Source organism: Macrobrachium nipponense, chromosome 15 (assembly GCF_015104395.2).
Source record: "Macrobrachium nipponense isolate FS-2020 chromosome 15, ASM1510439v2, whole genome shotgun sequence".
Taxonomy (NCBI): Eukaryota; Metazoa; Arthropoda; class Malacostraca; order Decapoda; family Palaemonidae; genus Macrobrachium; species Macrobrachium nipponense.
Genome location: NC_087208.1, coordinates 28,526,758 through 28,549,463, shown reverse-complemented (window position 1 = coordinate 28,549,463; position 22,706 = coordinate 28,526,758). Strand labels below are relative to the sequence as shown.

The following is a 22,706-nucleotide window of genomic DNA, read 5'->3' as shown; positions in this document are numbered from 1 at the left end:
ATTCGTGCAGAATTGAGACTTGGACGCCTTGAAGCGTCAACCAAAGTCAAAAAATCTGCCTCTGTTGTAGAAGGGAGAGCGATACCCATATTCTCTCCCGTCTTATACCATATGCCTCTTTTCCCAGCTAATCTTGCTGGAGGCATGCAAAAGACTGTCCTGACTAAGTCTTTCTTAGACTTCATCCATGAGTCTAAGGCGTGTAATGCCCGCTTCATCGAGGATGGTGGGTTTCATGTTTAGAAAAGACGAGGGCTTCTTCGTCTTAGCACTGGAAAGAGCGAGCGCGGAGAAGGAGGAGCAGCAGGAGTCAACTCGTCTCCATACTCCTCAAGAAGCAGGGTAGTCAAAACCTTATAGTTGTTGGACAAACCCTCTCTTCCATGATCTTCATCATCCGAGTTTTTCCTCCAACTCGGGATTTATCTGAGTCTCCGTTCTCCTTTCTGAACTTTCCTCTTCTGGAGGAGACAAACTCCTAATAGGAGAGGGGCTACGGGAATGATACTCTTTCCTCTTTCCCGTTTTAAAAGACTTGGAAGGCGTCACAAGCTCCGGCTTCTCTTGAACTTTAGAAGACGCCCTTGTATGACGCTTCCCGTTCCTCCGAGCGTCATGGCTGACGTCTCTTGCTGACGTCTTGATGACGCTTCACGCCTGGAAGACGCTCCGCTCTCTAAAGGCGTCCTACTCGGCGTCACAATATTGGATGGAGCGTCACGTCTAAGATCCGCTTTGAATGACGCTTCACTTCTAAAAGACGTCTTACGTTTCTCTGACTTTACAAAAACTCTCGTAAGCCCCCATTCTAGCTCTCGAACTCGCAGCTTCTGCAAGACGTTTAGCAGTTTTCACGTCTGTCTGACGCTTCCCTTCGAGCAGGTGAGAGAGGACGAGACTTCTTAATTGGAAGCGTCACGTCCTTCCGACGGGGCGCTAAAACTCCCACAAGAGATGACAGTTGTTTCCTGAACCGCCATAATTATCTTTCTTGACGCTTCTCCCACGTCTAGTGCATGACGCCTTTCGTCATCACTCGGGGAAGAAGAATGAAGGGTACTTCCGCACAAGCGTCAGGTGACGCTGACGCCACCTTCGCTTTCTTAATAGCAGACTGAGCGTCATCTGAGAAGCGCTCTGGGCTAGAATCTATGTCGGGCTTCATATGACGCTTCAGCGGTCTCGATAAGTTCGACTCCTTCCACCCTCGTTTAGGTGAGGGAGAGGGAACTGAGGGAGAGGACGAGAAAACACTCGCGAAGGACGCTTTTTCTATAGCGCCCTTGAGCCGCCTGCCATGAAGCAGAGCTAGCTGAAGGGACGTCTGACCGTTGGGGATTCCCACGACCTCCTTAAGGCTTTCGACTTTCTTCTCCTCTGGGCATGGGAGCTTGGAAGAGGTCTAGCCTGGGAGCGTCGCAGGGACGATCAAACGCCCCCTCCATAACACTGAGAGAACTCACTTCACTGAAATGTTCACTATCACTAGCCTTACCTTTGGAGTCAGCCATCTTGGACTTCATGTCTCTAATAGTAGCTTTCAGATTGGCGATTTCCGATGCCGAATCCGAAAAAGCACTCTGAGAATGAGATATATAGGGAGAATCTACATCAGTAGGATTAGAATTATCCGTGAACGGCTGCAATAGGCCTTGAACACACACCTTTCAACCGTCTAACTCTATCCCTCTCTAACTTCTTCAAATAAGAAGTCAAAGTCTTCCACTCTTCTGCATTCAATCCCCTCGCATTCCTTACAAGTATTAATAGCAGAACACTGAACCCCCCTAATACATTTACGGCATACAGTGTGATGGATCAACCGAAGCTTTCGGTATCCTCACCCTGCAGCCTACATTCACACACATTCTCACTCACCATTAGAATCAGACATACTGAGAAAAATCCAAAAGAGTTATTCCAAAAACAGTCCACAGTAGCGAATGCCAAAACACGATCCAAATACGTCACCAAAAAGCCGAAAAACGTTGATCAAAGGTTGAAAAAAATGAATCTAAGTCAGGAGGTAATAACAACAATGTTGATACCACCGGCGACAGAGAAAATATGATAGAAAACGGATGGTTCCTAGTCCTGCCGCCCAGGGCAATGCCGGTAGATCACCTGACCTACCTGTAGCGAGTGGCGCGAAAATTTGAATTTCTGTCGGGGACGACGGAGTCTTAGCTATGTATATATCTGACAGGTAAGTTGATTGTATGAAAATGCAATTTTCGACAAATTGTCATTTGTTCCGATACGTAATACAAACCCTCGGTCCTTTAACAATAGGAAGACTCACTTCTTGGTGGGAGGAATCTGAGTCTTTTGATGAACAGACTGGTGTTCGTACCATCCTGGAATGCCTCCCTGGTCGTAAGAGCGAGGGAGGATCCAAGCCTCTGTCCGATTGATCTGGGTGTGCACCGCAGGATCAATGGTCAGACTCTGGGCCGAGTACTAAGAGAGAGGCAAGCGTATCTCTTTGTACCAGCATTGTAAGAACTTTTTCCTTTACATGAGCAATGTAAAGTAATGGGTTTGTCTCATGTCGGCATCCACTTTCTCCCCCTTGTTGGAGAAAGTGGTGGATATTTACTCCTATCTCTAGTTAAAGAGGTAGGATGGAGCTCTGTTGAATAGCTTACCTGCATCTGACTCCCTTCCAGCAAGGTAACGACCGTATCCCTCTGCCCACAGGTAGAGGTAGAAAAAAGATGGTGAAGAGAAGCCAGTCACTCTCTCATTCACAAGCATTCATTCTCCCAGTCCATACCAGGAATCGATGCTGTTCTGCCTGCTCGGGTGCTGGGTAAGCTTACACAACGTGTTGAGCAGCCACCACAGGTCCCAAGGAAAAAGTATCCAAGGACTTGTGGGCAATATCCCGAAGGTAGAAGGACGTGAAGGTGGTCTGGTTGGCCCAGACACCTGCCTTCAGGACCTGCGCCACGGAGAAGTTCTTACGGAACGCTAAGGAGGGTCCGATACCTCTGACTTCGTGGGCTCTCGGTCGGAGCGTACGGATGTCGTCGCTACCATCAGCTTCGTACGCTCTCCTGATCACCTCACGCAGCCAGAAAGAAAGCGTGTTCTTGGAGACTTCTTTCTTGGTAACCCCAGTGCTAACGAAGAGGCGTCGACACTCAGGACCTGAGATGTCGAGTTCTCTTCAGATAGCGCCGTAGCGCCCTCACAGGACAAAGCAGCATCTCATCCGCATCGTTATCGGTGAAGTCCAGGAGGTTAGGGGAGGGGGGGACGTGAAAGACTCGAACCTGTCGTCAGGATCGACGGATTCTGAGTCTTGGCTACGAAGTTCGGGAAGAAAATCGAGCGGTCACAATCCCCAGGCCTCTGGTATGTTTAACATCATAAGAAAGGCCAGTAGTTCCCCTACTCTCTTCGCCGATGCCAGGGCCAGCAAGAAGAGGGTCTTGAGGGTCAGATCCCTGTCTGACGACTCTCGGAGTGGCTCGAAGGGTCTTCGAGTCAAACTCCTAAGTAAGAGAGTCACATCCCACGCAGGGGGCCTGAGTTCCCTGGGTGGGCAAGACCTTTCGAAGCTCCTCATTAGCAAGGATATCTCGAACGAATTCGAGATGTCCAGTCCCCTCAGTTTTAGGACGAGGGCCAGGGCGGCTCTATATCCCTTAACTGTGGGTACTGAGAGGAGCTTCTCAATCGGCGAAGAAACACGAGGAAATCCGCTACCTGCTGAAGAGTGGCTCTGAGAGGAGACAGACCCTGTCTACGACACGCCAACCACAGAAGACTGGCTCACTTCCCCCTGGTACACAGCTGCAGAGGACTGTCGGACGTGTCCAGCCCCATCTCTGTTGCTGCGCTACGAGGAAAAGCCTCTCGTTCGCAAGAGATGGTGGATAACAGCCAGCCGTGAAGTTGAAGGGACTGGACCTGCTTGGTGGTGGTACCGTTCTACGTGTGGCTGGGCTAGAAGGTTGTGCCAAGTGGGTAGCTCTCTCGGTGCGTCCGCAAGAAGAGCCAGCAGGTCCGGATACCAAACGGCTTGTGGCCGTTTGGGAGCCACCAGGATCATTCTGAGATTGGGAGTGACCAGTGCTCGACTGATCACTTTCCGAATCAGACAGAAGGGAGGAAAGGCGTAAGCAAGAAAGGTTGGTCCCAGGGGTGTTGGAGAGCGTCCTCTGCAGCTGCCCATGGGTCCTGGCACAGCTGAAAGAAAACCTGAAGTTTTCTGTTGTGCCGGGTGGCGAACAGGTCTACGACCGGTCGACCCCCACAGGTTGAAAGAGCCTTTCCGCTACGTCTTGGTTTAGTAGCACCATTCGGTCCCTATCACCTGATCCCGACGGCTGAGCTTGTCTGCTACTACATTCCTCTTGCCTGGAATGTAGCGTGCTGACAGCTCTATCGAGTGAGCCGTGGCCCACTCGTGCACCTGCACCGTCAACTGATGGAGCGGAAGAGACACTAGCCCCCCCTGCTTGTTGACATATGCCACTACTGTGGTGTTGTCGCACATCAACACCACTGAGTGTCCCACCAAGCGGTCCTGAAACTCTTGGAGAGCGTTGAACGCCGCCTTGAGTTCCAGGACATTGATGTGAAGGGCTTTTCGTGATGGTCCCACACACCTGCAGTCAGCAAACTCATCCAGGTGTGCGCCCCATCCCTCGGTCGATGCGTCTGAGAACAGAAGCATCTCCGGGGGGGGAGTGCGTATGGGCACTCCTCTTAAGAGGTTCTTGTCGTCGAGCCACCAGGCTAGGTCTGCCTCACCTTGTCCGTGATAGCCACGGGAAAGTAGGGAGGATCCTTGGCCTGAGACCAACTCATCCCTTAGTCCCACTGGAGAGACCGCAGGTGAAGACGCCCGTGAGGGACTAACTTCTAGAGTGACGACAGATGGCCGATCACGACTTGCCATTGCTGTGCTGCCTGTTCCTGCCGAGACAGGAACCGGCCGGCTGCCTCCCCCTGAATTTGCTGATAACGCAAGTCTGCGGGAAAGGACTTGCACCCTGCTACCGTATCTAGCAGCATACCCAGGTACTTCAATCTTCTGCTTGGGTTCGAGGTCGGACTTCTCGTAGTTTATCACGATCCCCAGATCGCGACAAAACTTGAGGAGTCGATCTCTGTCCTGTAGCAACTGCGAGCGGGAGCTCGCCAGGACTAGCCAATCGTCGAGATACCTCAGAAGACGTATCCCGTTCGAATGGGCCCAAGCCGACACCAGAGTGAACACTCGCGTGAACAACCTGTGGGGCGGTTGAGAGACCGAAACAAAGTGCCCTGCCCAATTGGTACACCGTCCCGTCGAAGATGAAGCGGAGGTACTTTCTGGAGGACTGATGGATGGGTATTTGAAAATACGCGTCCTTCAGGTCCACTGAAAGCATGAAATCGTTCCCCCTGATCGAGTCGAGCACTGAGCGTGCCGACTCCATCGTGAACCGCGTCGTGCGAACGAAGCGGTTCAGGGGAGAGAGGTCTATCACCGGACGCCACGCCACCCCCCGATGCCTTCTCCACTAGGAAGAGGCGGCTGTAAAAGCCCGGTGACTGGTCCTCCACGATTTCTACAGCTCGTTTCGCCAGCATGGTCTTGATACTCCTGTCCGAAGAGCATTGTCCTTTGCTGATCCCCGGACATAGGTCTGTAGATGGACCGGGTTGGGAGATGAGGGGGGGCCGAGACTCGAAGGGTAGTAGATATCCCTCCCGAAGGACGTCTAACTATCCAGTTCTCGGCGCCGTAGCGCTGCCAAGTCGCCCAATGGCTCGCTAGGCACCCCCCCACTTCCGGCAGCAGGTGAGGGGGAACGCCGTCCCTAGCGTTTCCCTCCTCGTTTCGACTTCTTTCCAGCACCTCTAAAGGGGAAGAAGGGTTGGAGGAGGGCTGATTACGGCCTCCTCTAGCAGAAGTCGAAACAGCAGGAGTCTTCACACGGGGTTTGGACGGTGCAACCGTCTTCGCCGCCGTGGAAGCGCTAGCCAAGCTCTTTGGTTTGGCCGCAGTTACTCGAGATTGCCCAGAAACCTTCGAGACTGCCTGGTGGACTAAGCGGTCACTCTCGTCAGTGCGCCGCCGTTCCACCGCAGCGTCCACCATCTCTCCAGGAAAGAGAGCTGGGGAACTCCTAAGAGGTCCATTTCGTAGCCCGAGTGCCGCCTCACGCCCGGCCCCCTTGGTCACTCGGGTAAGGACTGCGTCCCTACGTCGAAGAACCAAGTTGGCCCACAGGTTAGCAGTCTGATGGGCGAGGTAAGAGATTGCTCTTCCTCCAGACTGGCACAGTCTCCTGAAAGAAGCGTCGTCTTCGAGCAGAACTCCCAGAGCCGGCCGCTACTTTGGATATTGTGAGGGACCACAAATCCAACCAGGAAACTGCCTGGAATGCTGCCATAGCAGTAGATTCCAGGGCAAGTGCCTCCTGCTGCGAGAACCATAGGTTCTCCGACAGGAGCTGCTGCAGGGACACACCTGGAGTCAGCCTCGCTAACTCCGGGTTAACCTGTTTCGGCAGTATCGGGTCTTCCGAAGGCACGTAAAATCGCCTCTGCCGCTGTAGAGGAGGAGGAAGCAGCTTAGAGGACCGTCCCGGTATTTTAGCGAGTCCTCCCGTCCTGAGACGAGATTCTCCACCTGATCCAGGACCGAGTCCGCAAGCTCTGATCGTGGCAAACCCCACCATCATTTTGGGCTCCCTCTTGGGACCCCAAAAATGATTCGAGCCGGGACGTGGGCTCTGCTGGTGGTAGCGGCGATCCTTCAGCAAGGTCATTATGCAGACGCATCAGCTTAATGACCTCTGCGAAGTTCCTCTGTATCTCAGGCGTTACAGCGTCTTGTGGAGTAGGACCGTCCAGTCCCTCCAGCAAGAGCATATCCCTCGATACTCCTCCTTCAGAAGGAGGAACAGCGACAGACCCCTGACGGTCGCCTCCAACTACTTGCGCGTACGTTCTGGTCGTTCCTAAGACGTGCCTGAGCCGTACGGCGTCATAGCTGGGTCACGAGCGGCGCACCTCTCTGATCGCTCCTTGGTACCTCGCTCCTCCCGGTATAGCCCGAGGAGGTTGAAGGTACGGGAGAGGCAGACCTGACGCTCCCCCCTCGCTCGCTGGCAGGACCAGCGTGCGTGGAGGGCTGCTGCTGATCGTCAACCCGCGGTGACGGTCGAGCAGCAGGCCTAGCCTTGCCGCTCGCCTGGGGCGATTGGCTCGGCTGAGAACGTCGAGACCGATCTCTAGCGTCAGGCGAGCTGCCGCTGGTCACCGTCTCCGCCCGGTCCCATCGGGAGCGCGCGGACGGTGACCTGCTAGGCTCTCGTCGCGTCGAGACCGGCCAGGCGTCCTCTCGGCGCGTCAAACCGCTGGTACCAGCCGTGGCTGGTACCGGCGGCCGTGGGGACTCCTTCCTCGCCTCAACCCGTGGCCGGTCAGCGACCGTCACGTCAGCCCGAGCAGCCAGTTGATCGCTGCGAGAGCGTCCACTGGCCTGGCGAGAGTCGTGTGCACACTCTCGCCAGTCTTCTGCTCCGCGCCGCTGTCTTGACGGCGAGCGAGCTCGGGCGTCAAAAACTTTGGCTGGACGGTCTTCTTTGGAAGAGCGTCCACTCGGTGCTTCTTCGCGAACGAGAAGCGGCCGAGACGGAACCTGGTTTAGCGGCAGAAACGCGTAGCCAACCAGGTGAGGACGCACCAGCCCGAGGCTGGTGCAACCTCTGGTCCCCGTCGACTTCTTCTTTGCAGAAGAAGCGACGGGCCCCGTTCCCGAAGGAACAGGAGGACCAGCAGAAGAGCTCCCCAGCTCGCCTGAGCGAGCCGGGCCCTTAGAAGATCCCGAAGGAGTCTTCTTAGGGGGGAGGAGGCAACCTTCTTCTTCTTCGGCTGTTTAGCCTTAGAAGTCGAAGGGGAAGGAGAGGCAGCAGACGACGAAGAAGACGACGAAGACGACGACGACACTTCCTTCTTCCTCTTCCTCTTCTTCTTCGCCAGGCTCCGCAGGACAGACGTCAGGTCTTCCATCCAGGAGGGAGCCGGGGCAGTTGCCGAAGCAACAGGGCCCGACTGCACCTGTCCGGAAAGACTGAGACTGTGACAGCACCACCAACAGACGGAACAACAGGAACAGGTCTCCGGGAACAGCAGGAACGGCAGGAACATCTGAAAGAGAATGCGCAGGCCGCTGATCTGAAAAGCAAAGAGTAGCTGGGACGGCAACAGGTACGGCAGGCACGGCAGGTACCACGGGAGAGCCAGGCGTCCTGTCGGCAGTTACCGTCATCCGTGGCACTGGCGGCAGGTCCAGGGGGGTACACCTTGGGCAGCGGAAGTCCGGGGTCGGCAAAGGGAAAAAATACCAGGTGGTGGTGGCAACCGTCCGCCTTCTTTGGCACGGCAAAGGAATAATGGGTTTTTTGTAATAGACCGCCGTGGGCTTGTCACCGACCGGACATTATATGAAAGCGGGTAATACAACCAGATGGCGGGTGGCATCGCATATGTTGGTGTCGTTACTGTGGTAGTAGTTGTGGTCACCGCACCATGAGTGACCACTGCCGACCCCGCCTAACCGCTGAATCAACCCATGGATGCTGGGCACTCCCTGCCAGTCCCAGCGACTCCCACACCTGTCCCAGGTCGTCCTTCGCTGATGGCACACCTGCGGGAGCAACAGTCGGGTTAGTCAGAGGGGTTCCCTCACGCCTGGGGGAAGAGGCACCCCCCCAGAGCGGACGGAAGACCCCGAGTACAGCTGTACGTCCGGGAAGCGGGCGCCCTCCTCCACACTCGACGGATCGAGAGAGGAGAAGGACTCCGCTAACCCCCCCGCAGGGGAAGGCGCGAAACGTGGGGGCTGGCCGGGGGGCAGGAAAGAGGACGAAGTGTCCGTTACCAAAGGAGTCACTGGACTTTCCGATGACTTCTTGGGCGGCCTAATAGTCTCTTCCTGCCCATCGTACAGCACCCACTGCGCCTCGGACCAATTCATACATGTGACACAGGGCTCGTTGCGGGAGCACTCTCGCCCCCGACAACGAGTACAAAACCTCGTGGGGGGGTCCACGTCAACAAATGATCTAAACCCTCCACATCTACGCCCCTCCAGCCCGGGACACACCCTCTACGGGCGACTGGAGGGCGCGGCGATATCTCCATTTCTTCCAATTCACTCATTGCAAGATCAATAAAGAAATGTACAAACAGTATACAGTCACTCCTGATTTATACAGAAAGAGAGGCAAATACTCAAACTCAAAGCAAACGACAAAGCGGGCAGCGATGACGAACACGTGGCCTTCCCACACACGGCCGAAAGCAAAAGTGATTTGTTTACCTCCCAGTCGCGCGGCGCGCGACGATCGGACAAGCAGTTAACTACCGTTCTCCCCTTGTTCGAAGCTTACGACCGTTCCAGCTGCCGCTAGCTACTTCCTATTGTTAAAGGACCGAGGGTTTGTATTACGTATCGGAACAAATATATGTTTCAAGGGAGAAATCTGCGAATGTGTGAGTCCGGAGGAATCCGGTTAGAACACGAATACAGGGGGTCCACTGTATTATATATATCACTGAAACTGGTTGAAAAATGGAGAAGTAATCGATATGATAAAAGTTATATACGTACGTAGATTACATTTTGAGATATACTGTACAGTTTTTTAAAGTTGCAGCAGCCTGACAGTGAGCTGCTGCTTCTAGGTATTACTTGGACTAGTTTCTAGGATACTGAATTTCCTGAATCTTTGTTGTTAAACATCATTAGGAAAAATGTGCCATAAGTCAACTGTTGTTGAGCTTTTTGAAAAAGTTTTAAAAAATTTGTAAATAAGCAAATACAAAATAGTACTAATTCACTTCAGTTCGTGGAAGTGGTTAGGGAAAATCCCCCCATCCCATAAATAAAAAATGACAATTTGTCCAAAATTGCATTTTTCCTAACTATACAAACCTGAGGTCCTTTTACAATAGGAAGGTACTAGCGGCAGCTGGATAGGTCGTAAGCTTTCGAACAAGGGGTTCGGTAGTTATTAACTGCTTGTCCGACAGGCGCGCCGCGCAGGCGACTGGGAGGTAAACAAATCACTTTTGCTTTTGGCCCAAGCAAAAAACTGCAGATGAGGGGTGGCATGAGGTGGGACTATGTGTAAAAGGACCTCAGGTTTGTATAGTTAGGAAAATGCAATTTTGGACAAATTGTCATTTGTTCCGACACGGCATACAAACCTTCGTCCTTTACAATAGGAAGGTACTAGCGGCAGCTGGATAGGCCGAAAGCAAAAGTCAAGTAAACAATGCAATTCTCACTTCAATGCGATTTCACTTCATTCAAATAAAAAGGGGAAAAGATCAATTCCGGGTAAGCTCGGAAACTGATCCAAAATGAGTATTGCTACAATCAAAATAAATATATGAAAATGTGCGGTTGCCGCGAAGGATGACCTCGGACGGTGTGGGCATCGTTGGGGCTGCAGGGCGTGGCTCGAGTGTCCAGGGCTGCTCTACCACCTAGTGTGCCCGAAGAGCTCGCCCCTGGACCTCCCACCGGTACCTAGGATGTCTGTGCCGCTGGTCCGCCCATCTGGACCGCTTACACAGTCTGCCGTACCTACCGTACCTGCCCCCCCCAACAGCTGCTGTCCACGGACGGTAGATTCCAGGCCGAGTGCCTCTTGCTGCGAGAACCACAGGTTCTCGGACAGGAGCTGCTGCAGAGACACACCCGGAGTCAGCCTGGCTAACTCCGGGTTCACCTGTTTGGGCGGCATCGGGTCTTCGGATGGCACGTAAAAACGCCGCTGTCGCAAGCAGAGGAGGTGGAAGCAGCTTGCTCGACCTGCAGACTTAGCGAACCGTCTTGTCCTGAGACAAGCGATTCAAATTCACCTGGTCCAGCACTGAGTCCGCAAGCTCAGAACGCGGCAAACCCACCGTCGGTCTGGGTTCCCTCTTCGGGCCCCAGAACGACTCTCGAGCCGGGACGTGGGCTCGGATGGTGGGAGCGGCGATCCTTCCGCGAGGTCGTTGTGCTGACGAATCAGCGCAATAACCTCGGCAAAGTTCCTCTGGATCTCAGGAGTGACTGCGTCCTGCGGAGTCGGACCGTCCAGTCCCTCAAACAGGAGCATCTCCCGAGACCCTCCTCCCTCAAGGGGAGGAACAGCGGACAGGACCCCTCCCCTCCGGTCCTCCTCCAACCACCTGTGCGTACGACCTGGCTGGCCCGAGAACCGTGCCTGGTACGTACGACGACGTGGTGGGATCCTGAGGGGCGCACCCCTCACGATCACTCCACCTCAATACCTCGCCCCTCCCGGTGTAACCCGAGGAGGTTGAAGGTAAGGGAGAGGGCAGACCTGACGCTCCCTCCTCGCTTGCTGGCAGAACCAGCGGGCTTGGAAGACTGCAGGCGATCGCCAACCACGCGGTGGCGATCGAGCTGCCAGACCTAGTCGAGCCGTCTCGCTGTGGAGAACGGCTGGACCGAGAACAGCGGCCCCGGTCTCGTGTGTGCAGAGGAGATGGGTGTCTGGTCAGCCGTACAAAGTTACCCGATCGCTCTCTGTGAGAGTGACGGTCAGGCGAACGGCGAGCTCCACTGTCACGGTGAGATCGGTGCGTATCCTCACGGTGCGTCAGTTCGCTGGTACCAGCCGTGGCTGGTGCCGGCGAACGGGGGGACCTCTTCCCAGCCTCAGCCCGTGGCGGTCATGGACAGTCACCGTCCGCCCGGGTAGCCAGCTGCTCGCCGCTGAGAGCCGGAGCGAGAGCTGGTCTGGTGAGAGTCGCGTGAGCGCTGTCACCAGTCTTCCGCTCCGTGCCGTGAACCTGACGCTGAGCGGACTCAGAGGTCTGGTTCTTGGCTGTACGGCCGCTGTTAGGCGACCGTACACTCGGTACCTCTCCGCGAACGATGAGGCCGAGACGGACCCTGCTGCTGTGGCCGAACCACTGACAGCAGGTGAGGAAGTGCCGGTGTTAGCCGGCACTCCTCTGGTCCCCGTAGTCTTCTCCTTGCGGAAAGAAGAGACGGGTCCTGCCCCCGAAGGAGCAGGGTGACCAGCGGAAAAGAACCCCCCGTCTCACCAGAGCGAGACGGGCCCTTAGAAGTTCCCGAAGGAGACTTCTTAGGGGGGGGATGGGGGGAAGGGGCGGGACCTTCTTCTTCTTCGGCGGGGGAGGCCTTAGAAGAAGAAGTGGGGAAGATGGGCGGCAGACGGACGACCGACCGAACGAAGAACGACGATGAACGACGACGACACCTTCCATCCTCTTCTTTTTCTTCTTCTTCGTCAACCTCCTCAGGACCGACGTCAGATCTGTCATCCAGAGCGGGAGCCTGGGCTGCTGTTGCCGAAGCAAACAGGGCCCGGACGCACCTGTCCTAAACAGATTCGCATCGGGAGCAGCGGCGCCAGGAACAGGAACAACATCAGCAGGTGCAGGCATCACAGGAACGGCAGAAGAGACAGCAGGAGCAGGTACAGGAACGGCAGCAGTGGTCAACGTCACGTCCGTGGACAGCAGCTGGGCAGGTACGGCAGGTACGGCAGACTGTGTAAGCGGTCCAGATGGGCGGACCAGCGGCACAGACATCCTAGGTACCGGTGGGAGGTCCAGGGGCGAGCTCTTCGGGCACACGAGTCCGGTCGCGGCAAGCACGGCAAAACCCAGGTGGCGGCCATCACACTCCCCCGAGGTACGGCGACTGGCCCCTGCACCGATGTAGTGGGTGTCACAGAGACCGCGTGCGGCGTGTCACCAGGTGAGGAGGTGAAGCGTAGCCGGGTGTTGTAAGGGTCGTGGTGGTGGTCGTGACCGTAGCATGGGTGACCGCCACGGAGCCAGCGAGATGGTAGAGCAGTCCCCTGGACACTCGGCACGCCCTGCAGCCCCAACGATGCCCACACCTGTCCGAGGTCATCCTTCGCGGCAACCGCACCTGAGGAGGCAAAAGTCGGGTGATTAGGGGGATCCTCTACCCGTTCGCGCGAAGACGAACGGATAGAGGACCCAGAGTACAACTCGACGTCAGGGTATCTAGCGCCCTCCTCCACACTCGACAAGTCAGGAGAGGAGAAGGACCTAGAAACCCCCCCGAAGGGGAAGGCGCGATACGTGGAAGTTGAGCGGGCGGCAGGAAAGAAGACGAAGTGTCCGTCACCAAAGGAGTCGCGGGAGAGCTTTCCGACGACTCCTTTGCAGGCCTTCGCTCTTCCTGCCCTCATACAAAGTCCACTGCGCTCCGACCAATTATTGCAAACATCACATGGCTCGGCTCGGGTGCATTCGCGCCCCCGACACCGAGCACACAAAATATGAGGGTCTATCTCCGGGAAAGAGCGGAACTTCCCGCATTTACGCCCTTCGGTACCCGGGCATAGTCTCCGTGGGGTAGCGAGGCAGGAGGAGATTCCATCATTAATCAAAAACACTTCAAATATTATGAAAAGAGAGAAATGATTGTACTTACAATGAATTCTTTCATACACAAACACAACCATATACTCAAGAAAGCAAACGACGAGAAGCGGGCAGAGAGCGTCGAACACACACCACTCGCTGTGAGGCCGAAAGCAAAAGTGATTTGTTTACCTCCCAGTCGCGCGCGCGCGCCTGTCGGACAAGCAGTTAACTACCGAACCCCTTGTTCGAAAGCTTACGACCTATCCAGCTGCCGCTAGTACCTTCCTATTGTAAAAAGGACGAAGGTTTGTATGCCGTGTCGGAACAAACTTCAGTACTAAAATGAATTTTAATACAATACTTAATAATCATACTGCCATATGCCCTGCCTACCAACAGAAAATTATTCACAATCCTCAGGTTTCTCAATTCCCTTTGTTTGTACAATGGACAGCCACTTCATCATGCTGCATTGTAAAGAACATAACAATCATTAAAATTTCAGAAGTCTCATGCAAAAGTACTATCTAAAGCTAAACCAGTTTATATATGAAATCAAACACTATTGAATATTATGGAACAACCAGTCATACCTAGCAGCTGTTTCTGGGGTGAGATACATATATGCTGTCCCAGTCTTCAGCGGTGCAAACTCGCTATTTTTGTCCTTTGGTAATTTGTAAACCACAAACCTGAAGGTGAAATACAAAATTTTATCATAAGGTTATATACATATATCAGTAATACTGTATTTAATTAAATATTTCCTTTATCTGGAAATAATACTGGTGACGACTTTTTTTTTCACTGTTATAATTTCTGACCAATATAATTGCCTACAGACATCTACATATTCTGTTTGAGTAAGCAATGTGATGCAGCAGAAAATTCTTAATGAAATTTCTTGACAAAAGATGACAACACTAACACTGAAACTACATGAAGTTTTCATAAGGAAAACCTGCTTAACCATTGTAAAAGCCTTTCTATGTCACAACTTAAGTGTCATGGAAAAATATTCACTTTAAACTTAGTGTGGCATATACAGAATAATTTTTATAAATTTTTTACACCATATGCATTTACATATTTTCCTCTTTCCGTTGATGTGTTTTTTTTTCTTTAAATTGGCCAGCCTTAAAGTTTAAACTGTCTAGGGCTGTGCTTAATATATATTTTAACTCATCCTCCAAGGGTCAACATGGGGTAACTATATAAAGTAATAAGTGAATTTCTTGCCGTACATAAGTCATCTAGTATTTCTTTATTGCACTCCCATTGATTTGTACTAGCCTAAATGTGCATTAGCACTATCCTGGGAAAAAGAACATTTCCAACTAGCCCGTACATTTTTATAGTAGTAATTAGTAAAATTATACTTCACATATACCACTGGTGTTGATTATACATTTGTTTTACTTAAAATATTGGTTACCTAAATGTATGTGCAGTTTCTGTCTCTTCACTTTTGCTTTTGCATTATTAGGAATTTTTCTGTGCTACTTGTCTAATTACTATAGATATTGTCTTCTAAATTGATCAGCTTAATGGTTTACAGTGCTTATTGGTTAACAGTATTAGTTGTATCTTATTTTTTTTAAATACTTACCTTCATTCTTGGCTTAGGATAATGTTATCTTTATTACACTATTATTCAGGGATCAATCACAAAAAACCTGCAAACAATCTCAGAATAAATCTTCTACAGTACCTTTATGTATGCCTGATCAACAGATTCAATTATCTGAAGCCAATGAGCCCCCCTTCTTGGAACAGTTAGCTATTTCTCTAAAACTTGAAAAATAAAGACAGCTTTACTAAAATAGGGTCCAGTCAGATCAATAGCTAATGAGAAGTAAAATGAAAACTTAAAAAGAATAATTTCTTCAAAACTAGACTTCCATGGCAAGATTAAATTGTTGTCAAACAGGTAGCCTAAGTGGCTATAGTAACAAATTAACTACACAAGTTCAGCACATGGTTTTGCCATTACCAACGGCATACCTACTTATCTAAAAACCCTCCACTGGCTTATGAGCCACATCATTTCAATGCGTAAGCAAGGGGCTCATGAAGTTCCTTTTTGCTGGACTATAAGACGAGGTTTCTTGTCTTTTGCTAACCTGTCAGGGGCCTCAAATTGCAAAATAATTAGAAACGAACACTATGTTCTGCTATACAAGCTGTCACATTGAGGAGGTCCAAGTAGGGGGGGGGGGGGGGGGGGGGGGAGGGGGGGGGGGGGGGGGGGGGGGGGGGGGGGGGGGGGGGGGCAGGATGTTAATCCAGGCACCAGTAGGTAACAACCACACCTCCCACTCCACCCTACCACGTCAGGACATAGGTAGGTAGGTAGGTGAACACCAAAGGTTAAGATGAGGGTATGTTAAGTATTAGTATCTTAGTTTAACCAGACCACTGAGTTGATTAACAGATCTCCTAGGGCTGGCCCAAAGGATTAGATATTTTAACGAGGTTAGGAACCAACTGGTTACCTAGCAACGGGACCTACAGCTTATTGTGGGATCCGAACCACATCAAAAAAATTCATTTCTATCACCAGAAATAAATTCCTCTGATTTTGCATTGGCAGAGCAAAGAGTCGAACCCGGACCCTGAGATGAGTAGTCGAGCACGTTACCGACTCATCCGAGAAACTAAGATGAAGGTATGGGAGGGCTAGGTTGGGTTAGGATGTATCCCAGTTAAAATGCCTATGACTTTGATCAGCTGTTAAAGCTGGAAACAACCCGTGGAAATAGCTTCGCGTACAGAAACCCACCGCACAGTCAGGCCTGGGTTAATTGGGTCTTACCTAAAGCCACCCAAAAAAACCCATTTCCCAATTTCCAACAGTTCAATGGTACTAAAGTTAGCCTGGTGTGGGGATTTATATACCTAGTAGTAGGGTAAACAACTGCAGACGATCCTTTGTCATCGTGTGGCCAGGCCTTATTCACTCAATATTTAATTGGTGTAACACGAATACAATCACAACTTTAAGCATACCATTCAAAAGATTGAAGATTCGTCAACATAATGTGATATATATATAAAAGCCCCATACGAACTAAAATAAGCATGTGAGCTCTTTGTAAAATACGTTTTCAAGGCAGTTTTGAAATCCAATTTGGCGGCAATCGCGTGACTGGCCATGCCGTTCTAACCACAGACAATCCACCATCTTTCCCAGTCTTCCCAGCACTCATTTGAACAATGTTAGCATATATATATGTAACGTTTATTGATCTTACTCAAGATTGCAGTTGTAATCAGCACAATAAAACAACATTTTGTTCCCTATATCAGTGAAAGTATGAAACTTTTTATTCCCAGGGTCATGGTTTGAACTGAATTCATTTTTACCTTGTAATCGGTGGTTTTATCCTTACTGCCATCACAACTGAAACTCCACAGAGCTTATTTGATAGTAATTATACACATTTTTGTCTTAATTCACTCCAAATAGCACTTGAACCATGTTGCTGTTCCTGGTTCCTAAGCACTCACTCCACAAACACAGTTACGAGCAGCAGACGACTACACTGTTTATGAGGTGCAAAGCTTTATTCCCTTAATTGTTTACTTTACTCATTATTTAGTTTAACTTTACTTTGTTACTTCCTAATGTTTATTTAATTCATGTCTATTATCCCTTTTTGCAACCAAATTAACCCCAAAAAATTACAAATATTTCTGATGTACTTTTACGAGCAGACGACGCGACGAAAAATGACTCATCTTTGCCAATCTAGTGGAGCTTCACACATACGCCGATGCATTTACAAACTGTTTCCATGCAGTACTGATAAAATTGCTGTAATATGTATATATACTACAAATAGATAAGCTAATTTCACTTATTTCCCTGGTTTTGTGTAAGTCTTATACCCAGTTTGGAGGGTAAACACATACCAATTGACAACACTGATAAACAATTGAAGAGCGCAAAACGCCGCAAAGAATGCTGTAGTTCCCTTGGATAAGTACTGGTTAGAGGTCGGGTTTACGATTGTTATGATGAAAGTGCACCAGTGTCTATAGGTAAATGTGATGTGCAGATTTAGCACAGGAAATGGGAAGTTTGTTGACACAAGCGACTCCGCAAACATCGAGATGGCGTCAATCTTCTAAATATTCCGAGTTGTAAGTAAAAATTTCAAAAGCGTCATGGGGGTAGTGTGCACTGCGTTGGCCACACTTTTTATTACCCTCAGTTTAAATCTTAAAATATGGCCTTAATTTCTAACTTTGGAGAAAATACTTGCTTCGAAATGAGAGTAGAGGTCTTGAGGTACTGCTAGGTATCACCAGCAACAACTCATGACTGATGACCATCTCCGGTGTCAGGACGTGTTAAATACTTTTTCGGAGGGTGGCCAAATACGCGGTAGTCAGTGAGTTAGCCAGTCCAGGCGGTTGTTTACCCTAGCTACCTAGTAGGCGGTGTGTTACTAACTTATAGCTACCTACTACTACTACTACTAGCTAATTGATGGCTAACAAAGAATGTTTTATAATTAAGGACATCACTTACGAATCAATTGGCTTTCCATTTTGATCACGGCATCCGTACCAGTCTGATGTATCCGGCACATCCTCGCGGTTAACACAATTCCAGATGCAAAATACACTTAAAATTACCACCAACGAGCATCCTATGGTCCAGCAACTCGCCATAGCGCGGTTTGTTTACGCCCAATACGTCAACTTGTCCGAAAGTATTTCCAAGACTTGATTGGTCTTATTTCTAAAATTAAATTCTTAATTTTGGTTATAAGTTAAGTCTTTCGTGTATTATTCAGCTTATAACTTAAAACTAAGACTGTGTGCAGAAGTAAGCCGTGACTATTAGTCATGGTATTTACGAATCACATCTGCATCCGATTTCGCTCTTTCTGTCTTGCTGTGGGACGACAAGAATTGATTGACTTATGAACTATCTCTAACGCGCGTTAAAAAGGCCACAAATGTCAAATAGTTAAGGCACGGGATATGGCGAAGAGCTATACACAAATGAGTCACTGAGCTTAAAATTCGCCCTATATCAATACAAGTACGGCGTCAACACTCTCAAGCGCCTACGGGATTGGACCTCAAAATGACTTTATAACAAGTCTGTCAGAAATGAGATCACGAGATGAGAGTGGCCTTTTTTTTTCTTTTTCTTTTTAAGACGGTAGTGAATCTGCGAAGCACGACTGTTTTAGTTATTGAAATCTTTGTTCATAAGACCTATGACGCCATGATGCAATAGTGTTTATTTAAAAAGTATGTTTTAAGAAATATATGCTCATGTAAAAAACAAAAATACTGTCATTTCATACGAAACACCTAAACGGGTACACTTTACGATTATTAGGTATGAAAATTACTTAGCGGGCTACCAAACCCGACCGACATTGAAAGCCGCCTGATACTTAAAGTGCTGTAGCTTACAGCCTACCCCATATTTAGCTGAACATTTTACTAATGAATAAATTCACCTGAAGACGCAAATACATACAAAACTTCTCATGATAGTTGGTCAATAGACTAAAATCTGCAAGACTCGTGGATCAGTAATTGTTTACTGACTATACGTATATAATAACCCAAATAAGATTCATTTCAGCAAACAAAATGCTGATACCTTTATGTCATAAACATGTGAACGAGTGACAGTTTGGAACGAGTAGTCTCCTACAGTAACGGCCTTCAGTAAAGTAAATTTATTAAGTTGAGATATGATCATCTCGTTTTCGCCCATCTCTCCCTTTCAACGCAAATCTAGTACTTTGCGGTTCATGCTCATTAATAGGCATGTGGAAATACTGACTGATGGTCTTACACTATTCTCACACACATCCATACATAGATAGATCGGTTAATTAACTTTGACTGTTACCACAGTGGAAGTAATCGGAACAGTAAAGGCGTGGGATTCCGCAGCACCATACCCCAAGGCAGAGGAATGCCTGTAGAAGGTTGTTAACTCCTTGGAGAAGGACGTAATACCGCATGATGACAGATGAACACATCTCCTGAGGCCAACAGCAGCTGTTTGCCCTGGGAAGTGCCAATGGTTTATTGTAATATATATATATATATATATATATATATATATATATATATATATATATATATATTGATATATTGATATATGTGTGTGAACTCTGCTGGTCACTTTTCACCAACCTGCCTTTTTTTATATTAAATGTTGTTTTACAGAAACCTTTATTACTATAATTTGTTTTATGATTTATTTATTAGAATGAAAATGTAAAAAAATGAATAATGTGCACATTTAACAGTACAGAAAAATTATTTCTAATAAAATATATATTTTTTTCATTTTTGTTGATGAAACAAAGGGGTATCTGTCTGTAGATTTTAGCACGTTTTAATTTATTTGATGTACTGAATTTAGAGGCTATATTTCCGCTCAATTATTTTGGGTTTCCACTTATAACTGAGAATATATGAACGTGTTTAATTTGTGTCCTTTTTGTTTTATCCTTGTTGTTAGTATGAGTAGTACTAATCATGAGTATTAATTACGAAGACTAATTCGCGTTAAGTTAGGAATATAATGTTTGCAAGTTATGCATCCCGAGAAAGCTGGAGGTCGGATTACGTCTTGTTTTTATTTCTGTCCTACCTGCTGTCAATCGTTTTTTCAGCTATTACTAGTGTTTTTACGGCACATGGTATGTATATTTCCACAAATAAGTATTTTGACTATCATTTCTCACACCCATGAGAAAAACCTATTTAGCTCAGTACCTCAAAAATACAATTCAGTTCGAAAGAGAATTACCATCACTTCCACCATGGATATAGATTAAGCCAGCCTTGTGCTGGCACGGGCTCTTGCTTTTCAGCAGCCCGTAACGTTTCCACCAGAAATATACGAGTTGGGACCATCTTGAGGTGGCGAAGGGACTTGAATTCCTGGAATTTGTTCCCTGGTTCGAGCCCAGAAGTCCCATATATTAATACTAACTAATTTGGGTAGGTCTTATGGAATTTTCCACTTTTGGTGAAATTTATTTGACTTGATAAATAGGAAAATATATCATAGCTGGGACTTGGGTTTATATCCGAAGTTAATAGTAGTAACTTTGTTTGAACCTGAGGGATATCACATTGGTCGAATTCAAGGGTGAAACCGTTCTGGGTCATGGATTCCAGGGGTGGACTTGCTTAGGACTCTCTCCCTTAATATAATACGGGTGGGGATGACTGCACTCTTGTAATACTCTCAATCCCAACAAGCGGGTTTGGCTCACACTTGAGCCACCCTTATTGTGTTGTGCTTCCCCTGTGAGGTAGGGTAGGAAGTGGCTATCTATTTGGGAGTCGACTCTTTCTGGTGCCATTGATGGAAGAAGGAACTCCATGAAAAGCTGATGATATCTTTTGAAGAGTTTCAGGTTTATCGTTTGCCTTTCAACTGAATCTTTATGAGTAGCAATAAAGAATCGACTACCCCTGGACCCTTTGATGATACCCTTTCGCACAGATGACAACGTATGCACCTTCCAAGTTCCACTGACAATCAGAGGGTATTTTCAAATGCTGTTACCACCCTTTCCCTCTTCTTATTATCATATATCTTCCCTAGTGCAGTACCTCCATCATTCACATTCATGCAACTATCTATTGAGTCCTGTTTCATGTTCATGGCGCTCTCTAAATTTCGTAACTTAGGGGGTACCTACTCCTACAGTGGCGTCATTTCAGATTTTTCCTGAGGTGTGGGGTGGGGGCAAAGGTTTTAGAACGAATGGTATGGGTGCGGTGGCGTTCGTTGCGAGCTCACCAAGAATTTTTTGGAAATATGTGAGCATTTTGAAGCCATATGATTATGAGTCACCTTAGAGTGAATCTTACTATTGTTATTATTATCATTTCAAAGGCTAGGGGGCAAACCAAATCTTAGGGGCCCCATCATGTGCCCACCCCCCACTAAAAATGACGCCCTGTAGGTACTCCTGTATTCCTGCGTATATAAGCTACGCGTATCAGATAACGCCATGCATCTTCTCACTTGGTGTGAAGGTCCAAAATACCTTAAGTCAGCTTCTTCACATAAGTTGTCCCCATAGATATAGAGGGGCCTCTCTATATCTAATGTTGTCCCAGCAGAGTATACATCAGCCAAGCGAACGACTGTATCCGGTGTAGCACTCCACCATTTACACCAGAAAGGAGCTGCCATAGGACCATCCATCGCCATCACTTGAATCATCTGTTATTTTCATATATAGTTGCCATTATCATGTCCTTTGATTCTTGTCATTTTCTATTCGTAGATTCTTATTCGTCAGCTGGCATGCTTCTCTTCTACAGACGCTTATTTTTGCCTGGCATTTAAAAATAATGGTCCATTGTAATTTGGTTTGCTTGCTTATATGTTTCTCATTTTTCGTGTTTGATATGGTATTATATGCACTGACAGTAGACTTGAGATAGCGGTAGTGAAGGAGATGCACTTGAAAGTTGAATGGCTTATAGACACATTCCGCCAGTAAATCTTTTCAGATGAGACGAAAACAGTAAACAGCCATATGAGGAGTACCACATGGCAGAGTCCTATGACTGATAGTATTTATTTAGTAATATAATAAACACACACACACACACACACACACACACACACACATATATATATATATATATATATATATTATATATATAGTATATATATATATATACTATATATATATATATAATCTACTTTTCAAAAAGTAAAAAAAAAAAAATCAAAATGATACACAGTTATAGCTACCAATTTTGTAGATAAGGCAGAAGATTATGATCAAAGACGTGAACATAACTTCGACACGAGCAGAAAAAGATCAAAACTAAAGGACAATCAAATTACAAAATGTATAAATGATAAAAATTATACCTAAAAACTTTGATATGAAAATAATGCAAAATAAGTAATACCCGGTGACAATAGATGAATACAGCGAGGACTTTATGAGTACTAAATGGTGGACATTTAAATATTTTAAATCAATATTAAATGTAGTGAAACAAGACGAATGATAACAGTGCGTGATCTATCTTTACTTTACTGTAAAAGTTACGGGAATGAATATATTCCCATAGGTTTAGGATCACGCACACCTTGAATATTCATTACCAATCTGTTGAATCAGGCATAATAAAACATGGCGTTGACAAATATAAACTTGAATAGATGGCACCCAAACTTTTCAGTAGCTAGTCTCATGAAATAAAATGATGTGAAAACTTACCGATTCAGCCAGCCTTGGGCTGACACCGGCTCTTGCTCTTCAGCAGCCCGCAGA

General features: G+C 48.1%; 1 protein-coding gene across 1 annotated transcript in view; it reads right to left on the bottom strand.

The window, feature by feature from the left end:
- LOC135227056 (deoxyribonuclease-2-alpha-like) overlaps window positions 1-18,523 on the bottom strand; it is an 86,454-nt gene extending 67,931 nt beyond the window's left edge. Inside the window, 2 exon segments of the mRNA XM_064266868.1 lie at window positions 13,995-14,093; window positions 17,939-18,523. Of these exon segments, the coding sequence (XP_064122938.1) occupies window positions 13,995-14,093; window positions 17,939-18,081 (242 nt within the window). The 5' untranslated portion in view covers window positions 18,082-18,523.
- Window positions 18,524-22,706: the final 4,183 nt, after the last annotated feature.